The 20,403-nt window shown below is 41.0% G+C and overlaps 1 protein-coding gene across 1 annotated transcript in view; it reads left to right on the top strand.

Annotated features, from left to right (window-relative positions):
* Positions 1-262: 262 nt before the first annotated feature.
* Positions 263-20,403, top strand: part of SLC25A21 (solute carrier family 25 member 21) — a 216,548-nt gene continuing 196,407 nt past the window's right edge. Inside the window, exons 1-3 of the mRNA XM_068990978.1 lie at positions 263-280; positions 508-562; positions 1,097-1,145. Coding sequence (XP_068847079.1) covers positions 263-280; positions 508-562; positions 1,097-1,145 — 122 coding nt within the window. The remainder of the gene's footprint in view (positions 281-507; positions 563-1,096; positions 1,146-20,403) is intronic.

Below are 20,403 nucleotides of genomic sequence, written 5' to 3'. Positions count from 1 at the left end.
TCTACTTCTGTCTTGTTGCTGGGCTGTGGCTGACCTCCAGGCCCCAAATCACCTCATTGTGCAAGGGGACTTCTCCTGCCCTAGGTCCACATTCCACCAGAAGGAAGTAGGAAAAGAGAGGGGAGGAGCAGTCTCTGTAACTTTAAAAGACTTCCTAGAAATTGCTCAAACCACTTTCACTTACATTCCCATTGGCCAGAACTTGGTCACGTGGTGCCCTAGCAGCAAGGGAGGCTGGGAAATGATGTATTTATTCTGGGCAATGAGGAAGAAAAACAGGGTGAATGCTAGGGGACAACTAACAGTCTCTGCCTCAGGATTTCTGGGAAAATAATCGTCCAAATTGAGATCTGGGGTAAATAGGATTCTCAGAAGTGTATGTGTGTGTATCCTGACAGGAGGACAACATTCCAGAGAGAAGGAAAAGCTCAGGGAATTGAACACTGAAGAAACTGTTCTTTCACCACAGTTAATCCTTGCATGATAGTGTTTGTGCTCTTCTTCTAGTTGGGCATTGGCTTTTCAGACTTAGAGGTGCTTGGGACTCCAGACCTTCCATGCTGTGATGAGAGAGATGATATATTTACCAAGGAGAGAGGATTGGAGCATCACCACTCATGTGTTGGCATGTTAATAAATGTGATTGGGAGCAGTGGAAGGGTTACTAGACAGATTATCAGATTGATAGGAGAACATATTAATAGAAGTTAGTATCACTCCTCTATTTAAAATCCCTGCTTGTGCCAGAGCACTTATAAAAATGTAGCTCAATGCTCTGTGATGACCTGGAGGGAGGCTCAAGAGGAAGGGATATATGTATCCATATAAGTGACTTACACTGTTGTACAGTAGAAACTAAGACAACATTGTAAAGCAACTGTACTCCATTTTTTAAAAAAGCAGTCACATATCTTACTCCCATTGAAATAAAATTTTGTTGTACTTTAGCCTTTTGCTATTAGCCTCTGTTACCTGTCATGTCCAAAGTTCCAAGTGTTTTATTTGAATCTTCATACCTGAGAAACCAATAGGGTCAAGAAAATAGGAACCGGTCTTTGCATAAGTGTTTATTGAACTTTTCTTTATCATCTTTCAGGTCTTGTAGAAATTTGCCTGATGCACCCTCTCGATGTGGTGAAAACCAGGTAAGGTTCTGCATGAACAAGTTTTATTGACTTTGGCTGATATCCAAATTAAGATCTGTCAGAACACTAAATGCTAGAACTTGTCCTAGGCTGGTAGCTTCTCCCAATAATGGCATTTATATTTACTTGTTAAAGAAAATACTATTTGACAGATAAAATGTGAGCAGTGAAAAGCATTTCTCGATAGAGGTCATCGGAAGGTATGTAATATTTTACTGCGGTCACATGACAACCATAAGGTATGATTTGTGACTTAACTGGTGAGCAAAGGAAATTTATCAAAATGATGTAAAAACTTAACTCTGTCTAGTGAATTATGACAGCAGACTTCCACTTGGCATTGCATATAGCAGATTGCTATTTAATAGTTAGCATTTTGGTGTGAAACTCCAAAATTTCAAGTAAACTTCTTTAATGGTGCTTAAAGAATTTATTCCTACATTTGTTTGTCAGTGCAGAGTGCCATACTTCCTGGAAAATGCATTTGCTCTTAAAGGGAGATACAAATCAGGGCAATGTATTAAGTCTGTTTACCAAGAGAAAACAAAATCTTGTGGGTTTTAATATGATTTGGAGCTTTTTTTTTTTTTAAGTTAAATCTGTGACTAAATTACTGAACTCTATTTTTTCAAATTAAAAGCTCTGAAACTGTAGTGAAAGTTTCCATTTATTTGCATTGTGTCAATCCCAACAACATGCCTAGAATGGAGCTTAATAGCAGAAGTGCCATCCAACAATGATGGTCAAGCAAACCCTTACAGCCACAGTTAGGGAATACTTGATGACTCAAGCTGGTCATTGAACGGACATGTTGCTTAATTTACCTGAAGAGGCAACCAAATCTAGGCTGGTGGCTGAAAGCAAGGGAAGGTGTCTGTGACATGCAAATAATATTACATTTCTGATAGAGATAGAGAAGATGAGAATGTGGTCAGCTTTTGCACCTATAACAAAATTACATACAGACTGGGGGCTGTTTTGGAGGTTGGAAAGCTCAAGATCAAGATGCCAGTCAATTTGATTCTTGGTGAGAATCCTCTTCCTGATTTGTAGACAGTCACCTTTTTGCTGTATCCTTTCTTGGTGATGGAGAGAGGAAACTCTCATGTCTTTCTTCTTCAGTTCAGTTCAGTTCCATCACTCAGTTGTGTCCGACTCTTTGTGACCCCGTAAATCGCAGCATGCCAGGCCTCCCTGTCCATCACCAACTCCCGGAGTTCACCCAAACCCACATCCATCAAGTTGGTGATGCCATACAGCTATCTCATTCTTTATCATCCCCTTTTCCTCCTGGCCCCAATCCTTCCCAACATCAGAGTCTTTTCCAGTGAGTCAACTCTTCGCATGAGGTGGCCAAAGTGCTGGAGTTTCAGCATCATTTCTTCTAAAGAACACCCAGGACTGTTCTCCTTTAGAATGGACTGGTTGGATCTCCTTGCAGTCCATGGGACTCTCAAGAGTCTTCTCCAACACCACAGTTCAAAAGCATCAATTCTTCGGCACTCAGCTTTCTTCACAGTCCAACTCTCACATCCATACATGACCACTGGAAAAACCATAGCCTGAAATGTAATAAAATAAAAATAAATAGCTAATTCTAATAAGAAAGATGTAATATGGTAGCAAAGATAGGGTCAGTTCAGTTCAGTCGCTCAGTCATGTCCAACTCTTTGCAACCCCATGAATTGCAGCACGCCAGGCCTCCCTGTCCATCACCAACTCCCGGAGTTCACTCAGACTCACGTCTATCGTGTCAGTGATGTCATCCGGCCATCTCATCCTCTGTCCTCCCCTTCTGCTCCTGCCCCCAACCCCTCCCAGCATCAGTCTTTTCCAATGAGTCAACTCTTCGCATGAGGTGGCCAAAGTACTAGAGTTTCAGCTTTAGCATCATTCCTTCTAATGAACACCCAGGACTGATCTCCTTTAGGATGGACTGGTTGGATCTCCTTGCAGTCCAAGGGTCTCTCAAGAGTCTTCTCCAGCACCACAGTTCAAAAGCATCAATTATTTGGTGCTCAGCCTTCTTCACAGTCCAACTCTCACATCCATACATGACCACAGGAAAAACCATAACCTTGACTAGATGGACCTTAGTCGGCAAAGTAATGTCTCTGCTTTTGAATATGCTATCTAGGTTGGTCATCACTTTTCTTCCAAGGAGTAAGCGTCTTTTAATTTTATGGCTACAATCACCATCTACAGTGATTTTGGAGCCTCCCCCAAAAAAGTCTGACACTGTTTCCACTGTTTCCCCATAACACAAATTTCATCATCATGGGGTCCCCCATGACCTCATCTAAACCTATTTCCTCCACACCCCCACCAAAGACCTTACCTCCAAATACAATCATACTGGGGGTTAGGGCTTCAATATATGAATTTCAAGGGGCCACAAACATTCAGTCTATAACAACCTCAAGTCACCAAACCCAAACACAGAAAGAAGGAAATCCAACTTATATTCAAATGTAAGGTATGTGTAGGCTCCCTGGTGACTCTGTGGTAAAGAATCCACCTGCCAATGCAGGAGATGTAGGTTCAATCCCTGGGTCAGAAAGATCCACTGGAGAAGGAAATGGCAACCCTCTCCGGTATGTTTGCCTGGGAAATCCCATGGACAGAGGAGCTCGAGGGGGCCTGGGTGGCTACAGTCCATGGAGTCACAAAGAATCAGACACTACTGAGCAACTAAACAATGAGGTGTGTGCACTCCCTGGACCATCTTTTATATAGAGTTCAGAAACTGAAGCAAAACTCATTGTCCTTTCCTTCCTAATGTTAATATTAACCTTCTTTGAAAAGCCGGATTATTGTTATTAAACTCTCAGGAATATATAGTCTTTTTCATTTAATGCTAATTTCGTATATTAGCATTGTGTTCCAGTGAGCAAGGAGAAGTAAGAATGATTTAAATGAGACATGATATTGACATTATGGTTACTCATTCATTCCTGCAACCCTTCATTCATTCATTTAGCAAAGTATATTGAGCATCTGGTGCATGTGAGTTCTAGGTTAGCTCTCCCCTCAAAGAGCTCACAATTTGATGAGTTAATAGAAATCTCATCATAGTGAATTAAAAAATGTCATTTCATGGAACTGGATTTGAATAGGATATTTCTTGAAATATGCCAGTTTATTAGAACTTTGTCTTCTTTTTATATAGATATTTTTATGGAAAGGGAATTCACTGATTTAAATTTGTCAAGTGCTCTTACCTAAATTCCAGGGACCCTGAAAGAGAAGTCAGTGGGATAGTGGATGGTATTTGACCTACATGACAATAAAAACTATACTGAATACAGACTCACAATCATAAAACAGACTGAAAGCCCCACACTCCTGCAGTTGACTGAATCAAAGTGGAATACGCAAGATTGGGAGCATACGTCAGTGGGGCACTAACACCCAAGTGACAGGGAGGGCACAGGACAGACTAAATTATTGCTGCAGTCGTCACTGTTATATTGTATGGGAGGTGACTATGCTTCTGAATAAGACAGACTGTAAACTATAAAGGATAAAACATGAAACCACAGAGCATTAGTGATTTCACCAGGTTACTTTCCTTGATGATAGTCAAGGGCATTGGGTTCTAAGTTGTTGCAAGCCTTGTCAAAGTGGGCATGGGTTACACCAGGCCAAACCTCATGGCTTCAGTTTTTTGTGGGCTGTTTTTGCCTCTCATAGGATGTTATTGCTTGAAGAATGGTACAGTGAATTAATCTGAGCATGGAAAGGCCTCATTTTCCCCAATATCTCATGTGTTATGAGTGAAGTCACTCAGTTGTGTCTGACCCTTTGCAACCCCATGGACTGTAGCCTAACAGGCTCCTCCATCCATGGGATTTTTCAGGCAAGAGTACTGGAGTAGATTTCCATTTCCTTCTCCAGGGGATCTTCCCGACCCAGGGATCAAATCCGGGTCTCCCGTATTGTAGGCAGATGCTTTACCATCTGAGATGTGGCAAAATCAATAAGCCTAGTTCTTTCTTTTTGGGTTCTGTTTGTACCTAATCCTTTTCTTTGTCAAATGAAAGATAACAGATTCTAAAAATGTATTTCCAAGTTCTTTCTTCATAGGAATTTTTTTCATTATTTTTTTTTTCACTCTGTAAATTACTGATTCTGTTACCCCTGGCTGGAAGGACAGGGGAGGTAGTAGTGTGACCTAAGCCCAAGGGTCAGGGCTACCTGGCAATAGCTGGAGAACCAGAGTACATCTGTCTAGTGGTAGCTGGTCTCAGAGGAGCCCCAACCACTGCCAGATTCCGTCTGAGGCAGACAGGGAGAGGGAAGGTCCTGGGCTTCTTTCTTCTCTCTACTGTCTGCCGTCAGTGCTCCTAGATGATAAACCCACGGAAGCCTGGGAGGCCCAGCCCAGCAGAAGGTGGTCCCTCTGAGTAATAGAGCAGAGGACAAGGGAAGAGTGAGAAATGGTCTGCAGACAAACATTCAGAACTGATGCACTGTGGTTTTAGTGGGATTTGGAGAAAGCTGATATAAACATGCATTTTCTTTTTTTAAATTGAGATGTAATTGACATATTAGTTTCAGGTGTACATAATGATTCAATGTTTGTATATTTTGCAAAATAATCACAATAAGTCTAGATAACATCCATTATGACACATAGTCACAATTTTCTTTTTATTGTGATGAGAACTTTTAAGATCTACTCTGTTAGCATCTTTCAAATATACAATATAGTGTTCAGTTCAGTTCAGTCACTCAGTCGTGTTCAACTCTTTGCGACCCCATGAATCACAGCACACCAGGCCTCCCTGTCCATCACCAACTCCCAGAGTTCACTCAAACTCATGTCCATCAAGTTGCTGATGCCATCCAGCCATCTCATCTTCTGTCCTCCCCTTTTCCTCCTGCCCCCAATCCCTCCCAGCCTCAGAATCTTTTCCAGTGAGTCAACTCTTCACATGAGGTGGCCAAAGTGCTGGAGTTTCAGCTTTAGCATCAGTCCTTCCAAAGAAATCCCAGGACTGATCTCCTTTAGGATGGACTGGTTGGATCTCCTTGCAGTCCAAGGGACTCTCAAGAGTCTTCTCCAACACCACAGCTCAAAAACATCAATTCTTCGGCGCTCAGCTTTCTTCACAGTCCAAATCTCACATCCATACATGACCACTGGAAAAACCATAGCCTTGACTAGACAGACCTTTGTTGGCAAAGTAATATCTCTGCTTTTGAATATGCTGTCTAGGTTGGTCATAACTTTCCTTCCAAGGAGTAAGCGTCTTTTAATTTCATGGCTGCAGTCACCATCTTCAGTGATTTTGGAGCCCAAGAAAATAAAGTCTGACACTGTTTCCACTGTTTCCCCATCTATTTGCCATGAAGTGATGGGACCAGATGCCATGATCTTCATTTTCTGAATGTTGAGCTTTAAGCCAACTTTTTCACTCTCTTCTTTCACTTTCATCAAGAGGCTTTTTAGTTCCTCTTCACTTTCTGCCATAAGGGTGGTGTCATCTGCATATCTGAGATTATTGATATTTCTCCCGGCAATCTTGATTCCAGCTTGTGCTTCTTCCAGCCCAGCGTTTCTAACCAGGATGACAATATACAGCCTTGACGTACTCCTTTTCCTATTTGGAACCAGTCTGTTGTTCCATGTCCAGTTCTAACTGTTGCTTCCTGACCTGCATATAGGTTTCTCAAGAGGTAGGTCAGGTGGTATGGTATTCCCATCTCTTAAAGAATTTTCCAGTTTATTGTGATCCACACAGTCAAAGGCTTTGGCATAGTCAGTAAAGCAGAAATAGATGTTTTTCTGGAAATCCCTTCCTTTTTCGATGATCCAGCAGATGTTGACAATTTGATCTCTGGTTCCTCTGCCTTTTCTAAAACCAGCTTGAATATCTGGAAGTTCATGGTTCCCATACTGCTGAAGCCGGGCTTGGAGAATTTTGAGCATTACTTTACTAGCGTGTGAGATGAGTGCAATTGTGCGGTAGTTTGAGCATTCTTTGGCATTGCCTTTCTTTGGGATTGGAGTGAAAACTGACCTTTTCCAGTCCTGTGGTCACTGCTGAGTTTTCCAAATTTGCTGGCATATTGAGAGCAGCACTTTCACAGCATCATCTTTTAGGATTTGAAATAGCTCAACTGGAATCCCATCACCTCCACTAGCTTTGTTCATAGTGATGCTTCCTAAGGTCCACTTGACTTCCCATTCCAGGATGTCTGGCTCTAGGTGAGTGATCACACCATCATGATTATCTGGGTCGTGAAGATCTTTTTTGTATAGTTCTTCTGTGTATTCTTGCCACCTGTTCTTAATATCTTCTGCTTCTGTTACTAACCATATATTACATCCGCAGGACTTATTTTATAACTGGAAGTCTATACCTTTTGACTGTCTTCATCCATTTTCCTCAACCCCCACCTCCAGGCTCTGGCAGCTACCAATGTTGTACTCAGCATCTATGAGTTTGATTTTTTCTTTTTTAAGTTCCACATATAAGCGAGATCATATAGCATTTGTCTCTCCCTGCCTAATTTGTTTCACCTAGCCTGATGTTCTCAAATTCCATCCGTGTTGTTGCAAGTGGCAGTTTCCTTTTTTATAGCTATGTAGCATTCCATTGTGTGTGTGTGTGTGTGTGTGTGTGTGTATGATGTATCACATTTTCTCCATCCACTGTCCAGTCATCCATTGATGGACCCTTAGGTTGCAATCATGCATTTTCAATTCTGTTATGTTTAACAGAAACACACTTTGCATTTTGAAAGATGATTAGAAATTGTAACTAATAAATCCTTTATGGAAAGATTTTAGGCACTGTAGCACATGGCTTCATGAGAAATCATTTATTTTCCTCTGTATAGTGTAGCTCTAGGAATAGACCTAATGTAAGCATAGGCTATCATTCTAAGTGTCCCCACCTGATCTGGCAGAGGAGATTTGGCTAAGATGCTGTAAGCAGAGCAGTTAAGTAGAATCAAGGTCTCCTCTGAGATTCTCCCCAGAGACATGCATGTACATTGTTTCATAGTTCTGTTTTTATACAAAGAACTTTGTGTACAATTGTTGTTGGACTCCCAGTTAAGAACCCATAGCTACAAATGACGAAAGACTTTACTTGTATAACTAGGAAGACTGAAGGTAGTTTAGTTTCTGGCTTCTTATCCTTGAGATTTATATAAATAAAATAAAATAAGTAAAAATAAAATAATCAGTAATATCTCATACATTTCTCATATTGTCTCTCAGTCTCTGTCTGTCCCTCTTTTCCTTGAGCTTTCCTTTCCCTACATGGGCTTCAGTTTTGGAGTGACTTTTCTCACTTGGCACCAGATGGCCTCACTAGCTTTAAGCTTACATGCTCCTTGGTGTTTGTTTGTATTCTCTCTGAGATGGGATTACCTAGTATTTAAGAACTCTGGCTCTAGAGTTAGGCTGCCTGGGTTTAAATTCTGCTTCTTTATTATCCATGTAACATCAGTTACTTCCCTGTGCCTCAGTTTTTCATATCTTCAAATAGAAACAGTAGTAGTACCTACCTTACTGTAGGAAATAAATGACTACACATATGCATAGTCTTATATATAACATACATGTTTATGTATATGGGGCTTCCCAGGTGGGGCTAGTGGTGCAGGAGACATAAGAGATGTGGGTTCAATCCCTGGGTTGGAAAGTTCTCCTGGAGGAGGGCATGGCAACCCACCCCAGTATTCTTGCCTGGAGAATCCCATGGACAGAGGAGCCTGGCAGACTACAGTCCATAGGGTCGCAAAGAGTCAGACACGACTGAAGCGACTTAGCACACACTTGTGCATATATGTATATTCATTTCTATGAAAGCATGGTGTTTAATACTGTGTCAGCAGAGGAAATGGGAACTGCAAAGACAAATGGCGTTTATAAGGTAGTCAGGGAAACACTATGGAGAATACAAAATGTGAGAGAGGGGAAATGTTTAATAGGGAGTCAGGAGGTTTCAGGTTTCCAAGTTGGAAGACTTGTGTTATGTGAGCGCTGCATTTAAATCCTTCCTCAGAAGGGTGTTTGCAAGTAGAGAGTCCTCCTGGGTCTGAGGATGGGAGAGCATCAGTTTTATCTGTGAGTTCCTGTTGACGTTACTCTGCACACCACCTTGGGTCTGTGCACTGACATCCTTAGGTAACCCCCGCGGGTTGCACCGTGCCTGGCCTCCAGGAGGGGCCCAGTAAATGCTGATGAACAAACAAATGAATGAGTGTTGGGAAACGATCAGAAATAAGAGCCCTATGAGTTCTGTGGCCAAATTGTAATGTCTAGAAGTGAATAATATGCAACTGTGTTTTCTTCATTGAAAAACTGATGATTTCATGAAAGAGATATGGGAAATAAGGATCTGTTGAAATAAAAAGGAAGCGATTACTTGATAAGGATGGTGGGCAAAACATTTCAAGCTTGTAGTGGAGGTTTGATGGGACCGGGTAACAGTGAGATGAGAGGGTTTCCAGGAGACATGTCATGATGAGAAGTGGGTGGAGTGAGCTCACACACGGCACTGAAGGCGCCGATGGAGGACAGGTGACAAGCTCTGAGATGAAAAGTAATGCCTTGGACTTCACCTAGGACAGCACTGGCTGCTTGAAATAAAATGCATTCTAAAAGCTATATTTTTTAAAGTAAAAAAATATTTTATAAAATTAATTTTAACAATATATCTCATCTAACTATTTTATTTGACCTCATATATCGAAAACATTATCATAGCAATCATATTAGTCTCTGGAAAAATGATTGAAATGTTTTGCATTCTTTTTTTTAATACTCAGTCCTTGAAATCTGATATCTGTTTTACACTTAGAATACATCTACTTATTGACAGTCACATTTCAAATGCTCAATAGCCGTGTAGGGTTAGTGGTTATGGGATTAGACAGCACAAGCTTAGAGGGCAATGGGGAAAGGACTTCTTTATGGGGAAAGAGAGATGGTCCAGTGGTTCCTTAGTAAGAAAAATATTCTTGCTTAAAATAGGTTGACAGTTGCAAATAAGCAAGATCCTAGGTGGGAGGGAATTTTACCACATGTGCATTTGATGGTCTGTACTGGTGTGGAAAGAGTGATATTCAAAACCCCACAGATTTACCGAAGTTACACTCCACGGGGGTTTTAGCTTACATCCCCTTCACACTTTTATTCCCAGGAAGGGAAATGGCTCATTGTGCTTCAGGAAGACAGAATTACTGAGGTGTGCATTCTATTTTGCCCAGAGTCATTTTTCATCGTTTTTGTTTTGTTTCATTTTTGAATGGGACATAAATCAGTTGCAAATGAACTGAATTGGCCATCCTATAAAGACTGATCTTTGCAAACATGTCCTGTCAAAGAGATGTGCGGCACATCTTTTGGGGGTTGCTGGGGAAGGCAGGGAGATGTAGGGGTGAGGCGGCATCCTCACAGTTTATTGCACAGGCACAGGTACAGGCTGCTGGTGAGTGGACAGGCCAATACACACCTCGGCTTTCATCTTCTTCACATCAGGACTTATCTTGCACTGTGAAGTCTTATCATACTTCTCCTCAAACGTATTAATCACTGTGTGAATTCTAAGGCCTCACATGGCTTGAAAATTTGGCATCCTTGTGTTGTTATATATGTGCTTATGGGGCTTTTACTCGAGCTACTGAGATTGATTTACATTCTGTCTCTCTCTGAGGCTCCCAAACCTCAGACCTGCTGAATCTGAAACTCTGGGGGTGGGGCCTATGGATATTTATGTTTAACACCCTCCTGGGTGAATCTTAAGCCTGACTGGTCGCTGGGTCAGCCTTTGGGAACCATGGCTGAATACCCTACAGGCAGTTCTGTAAAAAAAAAGTCTTCATGTAAAAAATTCTTTTCGTGTGTGTGTGTATGTTAACAATCTCTTTAACCTGTGGTTCTCATTGGTTTTATTTCTGTAAACTGCTTTGTTAGCAATGACGGGAAGTGGAAGAGCAGTTTCCTTGTGGAGCTCATTCTGTGGTTTGTGAGAGTGATATGGGAATATATTATCTCCAGCCAGAGAAAACACACTCTGTCCTACTGAGAGAGGTTACAGGGGCAAAAAATCAGTGCCAGGCAATGGGAGGGGAGTGAGTGTCGGTTGTTACAGAGGAAAGGTGAGCGGCCCTGATGAGTAAAAATGATTTAGAGGTGTAAGCCCACCATAAACTTTATTAAAAAGAGAAATCTGAGGACAGGCTCTGGTGAGAGGCTGCTTGGTGGGGAGCCCAGCAGAGAGCGAGGGACGGGGCTGGGGACCATCCGCAGCCTTCCTTTACAGGGGGCGGGGGGAGAACAGCAGTGAACTCGAAAATGAACACTTAATTTAGAGGTTGGAGAGGGGACGCTGAGCAGCCACTGAGGCCAACAGAACAGCAGGGTGGAAACAGGGAATGAAATTTTTCTTCTCTCCAATAGATCCTTAAAAAAAAAGAAAAAGAAAGAAAGAAAAAAGAAAATCCTTTTATAATTGGGAGAGAACAGTGGAAAAAATTCAAGATGGAGTTTAAAGTCGATGCTGTAGAGTCTATAGGTCTAAAAACAATTATGGAGCAGCTGAGAGGGTTATTTCCATATGTTAATGATTTGTCCGTGGTATAAAACATTAAGATCACATTCAGGGTTAGACCATGGTTATGCCTGATTTCTCACCATGCATAGAAATCTGGGGCTAGACCACTGTCATGGCTTGTTTCTAACCATGGAGAGAATGTGTCTGAAGTAAAGCAAGCAAGGAGTAGAACCACTTTTTTATAAACTGTATTTTTGTTTCGTCGTTGTCCTTTAGCTAAATCAATCAATGGCAACTTATAATAGCACAAAATGGTTACAGAATCCTGAAAGGCGTTGTGAGTGTAACTTCAACTTTGCTTTTGAAGTTGCATGAGCATATCAGGATTTCTCTGGGATTTGTTTTATTTAATTGAAATGTCTTTCTGTACTTACTGAGCCAAAGCCAGAAAGTCCTGGGTGGTGGGCACACCACAGATTCACAGTGATGCAGTATGTCATTTTTTCCATGCAGTCATCATTTGAGATTTTATCTATTGACATAATCAAATAAAAACTGTGCACAGGATGGATAATATATTTGGAATGGGTAGAGGTGACAATTAATTATGCTCTCCTTGGCATATCATAAGGCAGCAGTGAATATGTGTTAAGGGAATAAATGCTTTAAAATGCCATTTCCCCTCACCTAATTGCTTTATTACAAATTAAATTTGTCACTGCCAGTGAGTTCAAGCAAACTTTAAAAGGTCCCATGTTTGTATAGTGACTTAATTAAAAAGACTAATATAACCTAAGATTGACCCTAAAACAAGAGAAAATAGTCCTATTTTGTGCACTGGTAGGAATGCTACCTGGCGGTCTAGATAGGTGTGGATTTCTGGAGAAAGACAGAAGGATGGAGCATGAGAGCCTGTAACCCCAGAAAGAAATTTCATTAATATTACTCCTGGGATTTTTACTTTGACAATGTTCTGCCTCTCTTTGGGAAACAAGGAACCCTATAAGCACATTTATCTACACTGTGGAAAACTCAGGAGGGCCCACAGTAAACAGTTTTGCCCCTCCCTCATGTTCAGCAGTCCTTCCTACTAAACATAAACCCAAGCCATTGGCTAGGTTGGTTGCAAGAGTTTCCTAATCCATAGTGAATGCTACATGCATGTGGGCCTTTGCTGCTGCTGGACAGTTTTAATCATTTCTCCAGCAGCCCAATAGTAATGAAGAGTAGATAGAAAGAGAGGCTATCTAAGGACCTGTTGCTCTGAGGCATTGAAGGAAAAATTTGTCTCAAAGATCTTATGTAGAATAATCTTGCTATCATAGGCTAAAATTATTTTTCAGACTTACTGATAAGGGAAACAAATCCTTTCTTTAAAAAGAAAAATCCTCAGGAATTCCCTAGGGGATAAGAGTCCACACTCCCAGTGTAGGGGGCCCAGGTTCGATCCCTAGTCAGGGATCTAGATCCTGCATGCCCCAGAAAGACCTGGTGCAACCAAATAAATATATAAATATATATCCCTATATATAATAAATATAAATATATTTAAATAATAAATATATATATATATATTTAAATCCAGCCAGTTCCTCCTACATAAAATAACAAAGTTCTACTAGGTTAAATCAACTGTAATGCATTTCATAATCTTAAAATGTTGTTTCTAATTTCTTTTCTTTTATCTATTTTGTAAATGGAGGTCTTTTTTAAATCATTCCCCAGAGGAGCATGCTGTTTTTATGACTCACATTGTGGAAATTTTGTTAAATGTTTCATTTCCCCTTAATTTATGTTTTTGTCTAAAAATTTTAAAATACAGATTTGGTATTTGTTTAAAGTACAGCAGCTATTATTCCTCCACTAATGACATGGGCTTAGTTAGAAGATTCCCCCTTAGCTAACACGTAAGGACACTTCTCTCTTCTTTCTGCTTACCTGCAAAGGCTTCTCCCATGAGGAGCCCAAGGAGGATGAGGCAAAGCATCTATGGATTCTTCATGCCTGTCAATGGGCTTTTTCAGACATTCTTTTTTTTTTTTTTTTAAGCTGAAAGGTAAATTATTCTTAAATGGCTTTCTTATCTTTGTTACAGGAAAGTGAATTGCTTCTAAAGTGAGTGTCAGCATGACGACTGCTTCCCCTGTTCACCTCCCCCATCCCATCCCTTAGTCCCCAACCAGGGTTTTATCCCACTTGCTTTAAAATTTTCAGCAACTTCATTAATCTACTTATTTAGCTAATACCTATGACAGGTTCCCCTATAATGAGATATTGCCTTAACCATGGTTTAGATTCCCATCTTGTATTATTAGAATATCATATGAGTATAAAGTATAGGATTAAAATAAACTGATTTGGGGTTATTTTGATTTAAAAAACAAATGGGATTTTTAAAGTTTTTTTAAAACATGCATTCATAAACTTTTCTCTATCATCTGTTTTAAGTACAGGTTTTGGGGGAAGGAGAGAATTTGGAACTAATAACCATGTCTATTTTCAGAAGCTATCCAAAGGCTGTTTGAGAAAAGCTCTAACTCTAAATGCAAGAAGTACCGTAAAATTCAGAATGTTTGCTGTTTATTTGACTATAGCACTTATTTTAAATGATTTCTAGTTAAACCCTAAGCAACATCACCAGTGAAAATAAAATTGTCTTACCAGGGGTGTTTGCTCCTCACCTGCATCTATAGTCTGTCGTAGAGGGCTGGAATATCCCTTAAAAGTCTTGTGTCATGCAGAAAATATTTGAGTTACTTGCTCGAGCTCTTCCTATATCACGAGAGAACCCTGAAAGCATTGAGAAAGAAGCTGCTTGAGAAGAGAAAGCACAACTGTGAGCTGACCCTTGGAACCTAGGGACCTGCCCATGGGAAAGCTCCTTTTGAGCTGAGCGTATAGTGGGAATGAAGAATGACATCAGAATTGCTGGGGTTGTAGTGCAGTTGAAAACTGTGGTTGTTGTGGACATGCTGGAAGATTGGTTTTCCTTTCCAAGAGTAAAAAAAAATAAAAAATTTCTTTAAACAAACTTAAATTCAAGGCTGATAATATCAGAACTGTGAACCTTGACCAAAAATTGATAAAATTGTTTAAACATTCCTGGAAAATCGATTAATTCTCAAAATATTCTTATTGAGGTGGCTAAAATAGCCTGTATTGCTTTTTCTTTGCAGTCACGGCACAGCTGAGATTTAGTTTTGACGTAATGAGGAAGTTTGCAAAATGATAAATAGAGCTGTATATTCTCTGGATACAACTCTACATAGTCTGGGCCAAGTTCCTACAGAATAAAATTTTCCCATTTGGGGGTTATTGAATAATATTTTCTCCAGTTTTGAGTACTGAATAAGTTACATACTTTTATAGGAAAAACAATCCAAAATTAAGCTGAATATCCTCAATTTTTGGTAATCAAACTCTATCTGGGAAATGCATTTCTCTTTTTTATAAAAAAGATACGATAGGGCAAATGTCTATCAGATCTAATTGAGTACTGCTGGAGTCTCAAGGAAAAAGAGTCTTTAGAATTTAAACTTCTATATTTATGTCCTTTTAAATTCTGAAAAATAACCAATATACCTAAAGAAAAATTTTTTTTCAGATGTCCTAAAGTGGGAACTGGTTAGAATTCTGACCCATTTTCATCCTAAAAGGATAGATGAACAGAAATGATCCTCTGTAGACAGGCTTTAAGTGTCAGGCAAGAATGTGATTAACAGCTCAGAGAGACATCTAATCAAGCAGAAAGATGAATGCAGGCGCCCAGCATTTTAGTTCAACGCTGTTGGCTCCAGCAGCTGGAGTCAATGGAATGCTCTGGGACTTGATTTCTCACCTAGAAATTAATGCTATTCCCCTAAATGATCTCGGAGGCTTCTTCTAGTCTGATATTCTATGTTTCCAAAGTCAAGTCTTCATTGCTAAAAGTAACATGATCTTGGTACATGTCCAGCAGTGGGATTTCTCTATTCCTTGAACATGCCAAGCTTTCTCCTGTCTCAGAACCCGTGTGCCTGCTATCCCTTCTCCTGAAATGACTGGCTCTATCTCAGCCTTCAGACCTTGGCTCACTTGTCATCTCCACTCAGAGTCCTCCCTGGCCACCTCATCTAAAGTGGCCTCTTGTGTTTCTCTCGCTCTCATTACCCCATTTATCTTTGCTCTAGTCTTCTGATCTCATCATGTTGATTTCTGTGTGTACTTGTTAACTGTCCAGCTCCCTTGGAATGTAGGCTGAGACCTTCTTTTGCTTACTGATGTATGTATGCAGTGTCTAGAAGAGTGTTGGCACAAAGTAGGTGCTAGATAAGTACTTACTGAATGAAGGTAGTTTAAAAATTGATGCATGTATATTTTTAAATTATGTATTTGGAAAAATAAAACAAACAAAAACACTAAACCTGTCTTTTGCTCCAATCATCAGCCAAACTTCACACAAGGGCAATTCACATACTTTATGGAATTCACATATTTCTTTTGGCCACATAACCTGGGCATTTTATACAGAATATGCTATATTTTCTTCAGTGCTCAACTTGTGGTTTATAGCTTTATATCACAAAGAATTAAAAATGATTTTCATATATTTACTCTGTGTCAGTGAATTTTCCAGGACCTCTGCACCAGCTGCTCCTTTACTACTGTTAACACCAAGAAAGTTTCATCTAGACCCAGGATAGCTGTGTCTTCCTCAGTCCTGTCCATTCTTCTCTGCCAAGGTCCAAGGGTCTTTTTTCCTTTCCAACGCAGGGATGACCCCACCCACTAGAGTAGAAAGAGGACTCTCACGGGTGATGAGAAGATTGGTGAGAATGATGCTAGTGATGGGTGAGCTTCTAGAGGCCAGCCTGGACACTCCTTAAGGAAATGTTTTCAGTGCAGACAATATCATATTTTTACTTGCACAGCTCAAGAGGCTAGTTTTTTTGTCTGTTTTGCTTATTTCTAATGAAAAATGCCAGATGGAGTAGGGAGAGATTATTGCATAGCTCAGTAAATTGGCATACCTCTTTTTGAATTAAAAAAATATAGAAATCTCTTTTCTATCAGGATTTGCTAGGAATCTTAAGCTTTTTATTTTTTAAAGCAACCAGGATTAATAGAGCAGTAGTGTCAAGCAGGGCTCTAGCTCCATTTCAAAACAAAAATTATGCATGACTTCCAAAAGTAATATTTTCTAGTCTCTTCTTCTGGAATCTGAGAGAGGCAGGGAAGGGGAAGGGGAGGGTAGAGGAAGAGGGAGAGGGAGAGAGATTTATTAAGAAAATGTTAATCATTGCTTCTGAAGTAATAATCTTGGAATGAGTTTTGGCCTTTGGCTATGCTTGGTCCTAAGGATCTCACATTAGCACTGCTGCTTCCTTGTTATTAATACATACTGAAAATTTGAGTAGATTATTTATTTGGCTTCTTTTTAGTACAAAACAGATAAACTTTTAGGTTAAATAGGAAAAGAAAAAGAAATGACCTCGAAATTTATCCTCAGGTTGAAAAATTAGAAAAGAACTGTTGTTTTACATTTTGATTTCCCAGAGTGTGAGAAAACTGTCCCTGTCCAGATGCTTGCCAAGTTCTGAGAGAACATTTTAGAGTGTTTTTGGGGAGCACAGGGAGATAGTCGGGGTCTTGTATGCGTGTGTTCCAGGTTTCAAACTGTAACAAGGGAACAGGAGAAAAGAAGGAAGCATTCCCAAATCAAACATAACTCTCAGGAAATGAGCCAGAACACCTGTGAGAGGTCAGGGGTCAGAAAAGACAAACTCAGGGTTCGCTATTTTGATCACATTACACAAAAGAAAATGGTCCTAGATAGTAGACAGAAGAAAACCTGGAATTGTATGGAGATGTTAGGAACTAAGGATTCTGTCATTCTAAAACTCCTTTCTCCCATGACTCTATGATGTTTCAAAAAATATTTTCAGAATTGACACTGAAACTTTCTGGTGGTCTCTTGTTGCTTAAGCATCAGGTTGAGAAGTTATTTATCTCTTTCTTGTAACTCCCAGAGGCTCACTTCTGGGAACCCTCGGAGGCGGATTCTTTGGCCAGTGCTTACAAGGCTCTTGGCGGGGTGGGGGTCCAACAGTCAGAGATGGAGAGACATCAGAGCCCTGAATCATGGGCAGTTCACTTCTATGGGGAGAAAAGAGGTTTGCAAACGTTACTTCATGGGACCTCCTAGGGAAAAAGAGGGTGTTTTTTCCATCTCATTTCCCAGCTCCAAATTCTCTGAAATCTGCTTGATTTTTGCCAGGTGTCAAACTATAACCCTCCTTGTCAGCCGCAAATGACTAATGATTAGCCTAATGACTATGCAAAGTTTGAAGCTCACATTCACATTATAACTTACTGGCTACACTGTGTTTTCATAAATTGTGAAAAAAAAAATTCTTGCCCCCAAAAGCCAATAAAAACAAAGTTTTAGTATCGAATTGCAATATTCATTTGCAGTTGTTGACCCCATAGGTACTCAGGGAGAAACAAAGTGGGGGCTGGGGCAGCCCATCTTCAGGCCTGTGGTTGGCCAACTTGGCGAGTGATGCCAGTGCCCTTCTCCTGGGGAGAGTCAAGTGATGTCAGCACCGCTGGGCAGAGCAATATTTGACCCTTAAACTCCTGCATATACAGGCAGCTGTTTTCCTCTTTTCGCCATTCCTTGAACGAAGCAGAAGAGCTGAAATATCTCATACTTTTCTTTTTTCTTTTGCAAATTCCCCTACATAAAGTCGGGGCTTCCCTGGTAGCTCAGCTGGTAAAGAATCCAACTGCAATGCAGGAGACCCTGGTTCAATTCCTAGGTCGAGAAGGCACCCTGGAGAAGGGATAGGCTACCCACTCCAATATTCATGGGTTTCCCTGGTGGCTTAGATGGTAAAGAATCTGCTTACAGTGCCGGAGACATGGGTTCAGTCCCTGGGTTGGGAAGATCCCCCTGGAGGAGGGCATGGCTACCCACTCCAGTATTCTTGCCTGGAGAATCCCCATGGAGGGAGGAGCCTGGTGGGCTACAGTCCATGGGGTTTCAAAGAGTCTAACACAACTGAACTACTAAGCACAGCACAGCACTACATAAAGTCAATTTAAAACTTTATTTGAATGATGACCACTTGGTTTGCTGCCCGTTTACTCCTAGGTTGCTGTTCTCAAAAAAGCCTTTGCATCATGTTCTTTTCTTTACATTGTGTGTAAGAGGAGCGAGACCTCAACAAGTTTTCTCTATATTTACTCCTGGCCCCCCACATGTGCCTTGAGAGCCTATAAAAACAAATCTGCCTCTCAGCCAGCCAGTTGGTAATGGGATCTGGAGCCTTTCCCCGCAAGGTCACCTGTTTAAATAGAGACTCCCAGGGTACTGCCTGAAAGGTGTTTCCATCCTCCAGCCTTTTGCTTCCTGGCTCGGTGTCATTTAGGAAGTGAGCCTTCCAGTGTTGGTCTGTTGCCCATCTCCATGGCAGTTGACAATAAGAGATCTGGAGACCCAAACCCAGGCATCTCCAGACCCCAGGTGTAAGATAAAGCACATTTTAGACTCTAAAGGCCAACAGTTTCCTTTAAAATTAAAATAGAACTGTGTTCCATTTGGCTACTGGAGTGCATGATAGATACATCAAACAGTGGTAAATGTATAAAGACCCTGTGGAAATGTGAGGGCTGTAAAAATCATTGTGAAAAAAAGATGCCAAGAGTTGTTCACAGGAATGTAATGGCCTTTTGCACCAGCAGCAAGCTCTCTTGGACAGCACAGCAGACAAGCCTCCCCCACATTACATGAAAAGAAAGCAAGCCAAATATTTGTGACCCTCACTTGTTCTGATTCCACATTTTTTTGTGTGTGGGACATGTTTCCAACATCCAGCATTCCATCTCCATAGATCTGTCTCCTTCTTGCCCCTCGGTCTCACAATTAAGCCCCATTCCTGCCTCATTCAAATTCTAGCCAAATTCACTCAATAAGTGTCTTGTGTGCCCGCCTCTGCTGTGTCACTGTGTGCCAAGGTGTGGGGATCCCAGGGCTACTTTCCCATATGGATCACCTCCTATGTCTGGCACAGCTCTCGTCAGCTTTGTATCTTTCCATGGTGGTGCTAGTGGCCCCCTTTTCACTGACTTTTCCCAAATTAAGAAAGGAGGGAATCTTGGCATCAGCAATTCAGGGAGGTTGTCCCTGCAGCGCCCACCAACCAAAACTAGCAGTCACCAATAGTCCCCCTCTTTTTAAAAGCCATGTCCAAGCAGTCAGGACACAAGGGGTATATTGAGATCCAGATCAGGACTGGCCTGACTGCTTTCAAATCAAAGAATGAAGTTGGGGTAGAAACAATATACAGAAGGACAAGCTCAAGAGAGGGAGAGCAAACAGAGCCAGCAGTTCCTGGTCAGGGTCATAAAGCTCCTACTTCCTTTACAGACCAACAATAAACAGAGTCAGTCATCAATCAGTAAACATTCCTCACAGGCAAGTGGGGATTTGTGTTCGAAGACACCAGATTAGATACTGACTTCCCCACTTTGCTTTTCCTTCCCTACCCCCACCCCCCACCCCTGACGTAACAGGGATCCTCAAGAAACCTCTTTCTTCGTGAAGTTAACCAGGGTTTCTCAATCTCAGCTCTACTGACACTGTGCGCTGGTTGTTTCTTTGTTGTGTGGGGTCTGCCCTGGGCATTGCAAGATGTTTTATCAGGATCCGTGGCTTCTACTCACTAGATGCCGGAAGCACCTTCCTCCCAGTGTGACAG

Source organism: Capricornis sumatraensis, chromosome 19 (assembly GCF_032405125.1).
Source record: "Capricornis sumatraensis isolate serow.1 chromosome 19, serow.2, whole genome shotgun sequence".
Taxonomy (NCBI): Eukaryota; Metazoa; Chordata; class Mammalia; order Artiodactyla; family Bovidae; genus Capricornis; species Capricornis sumatraensis.
The sequence above is the reverse complement of the archived record's forward strand: the minus strand, read 5'-3'. Positions and strand labels throughout refer to the sequence as shown.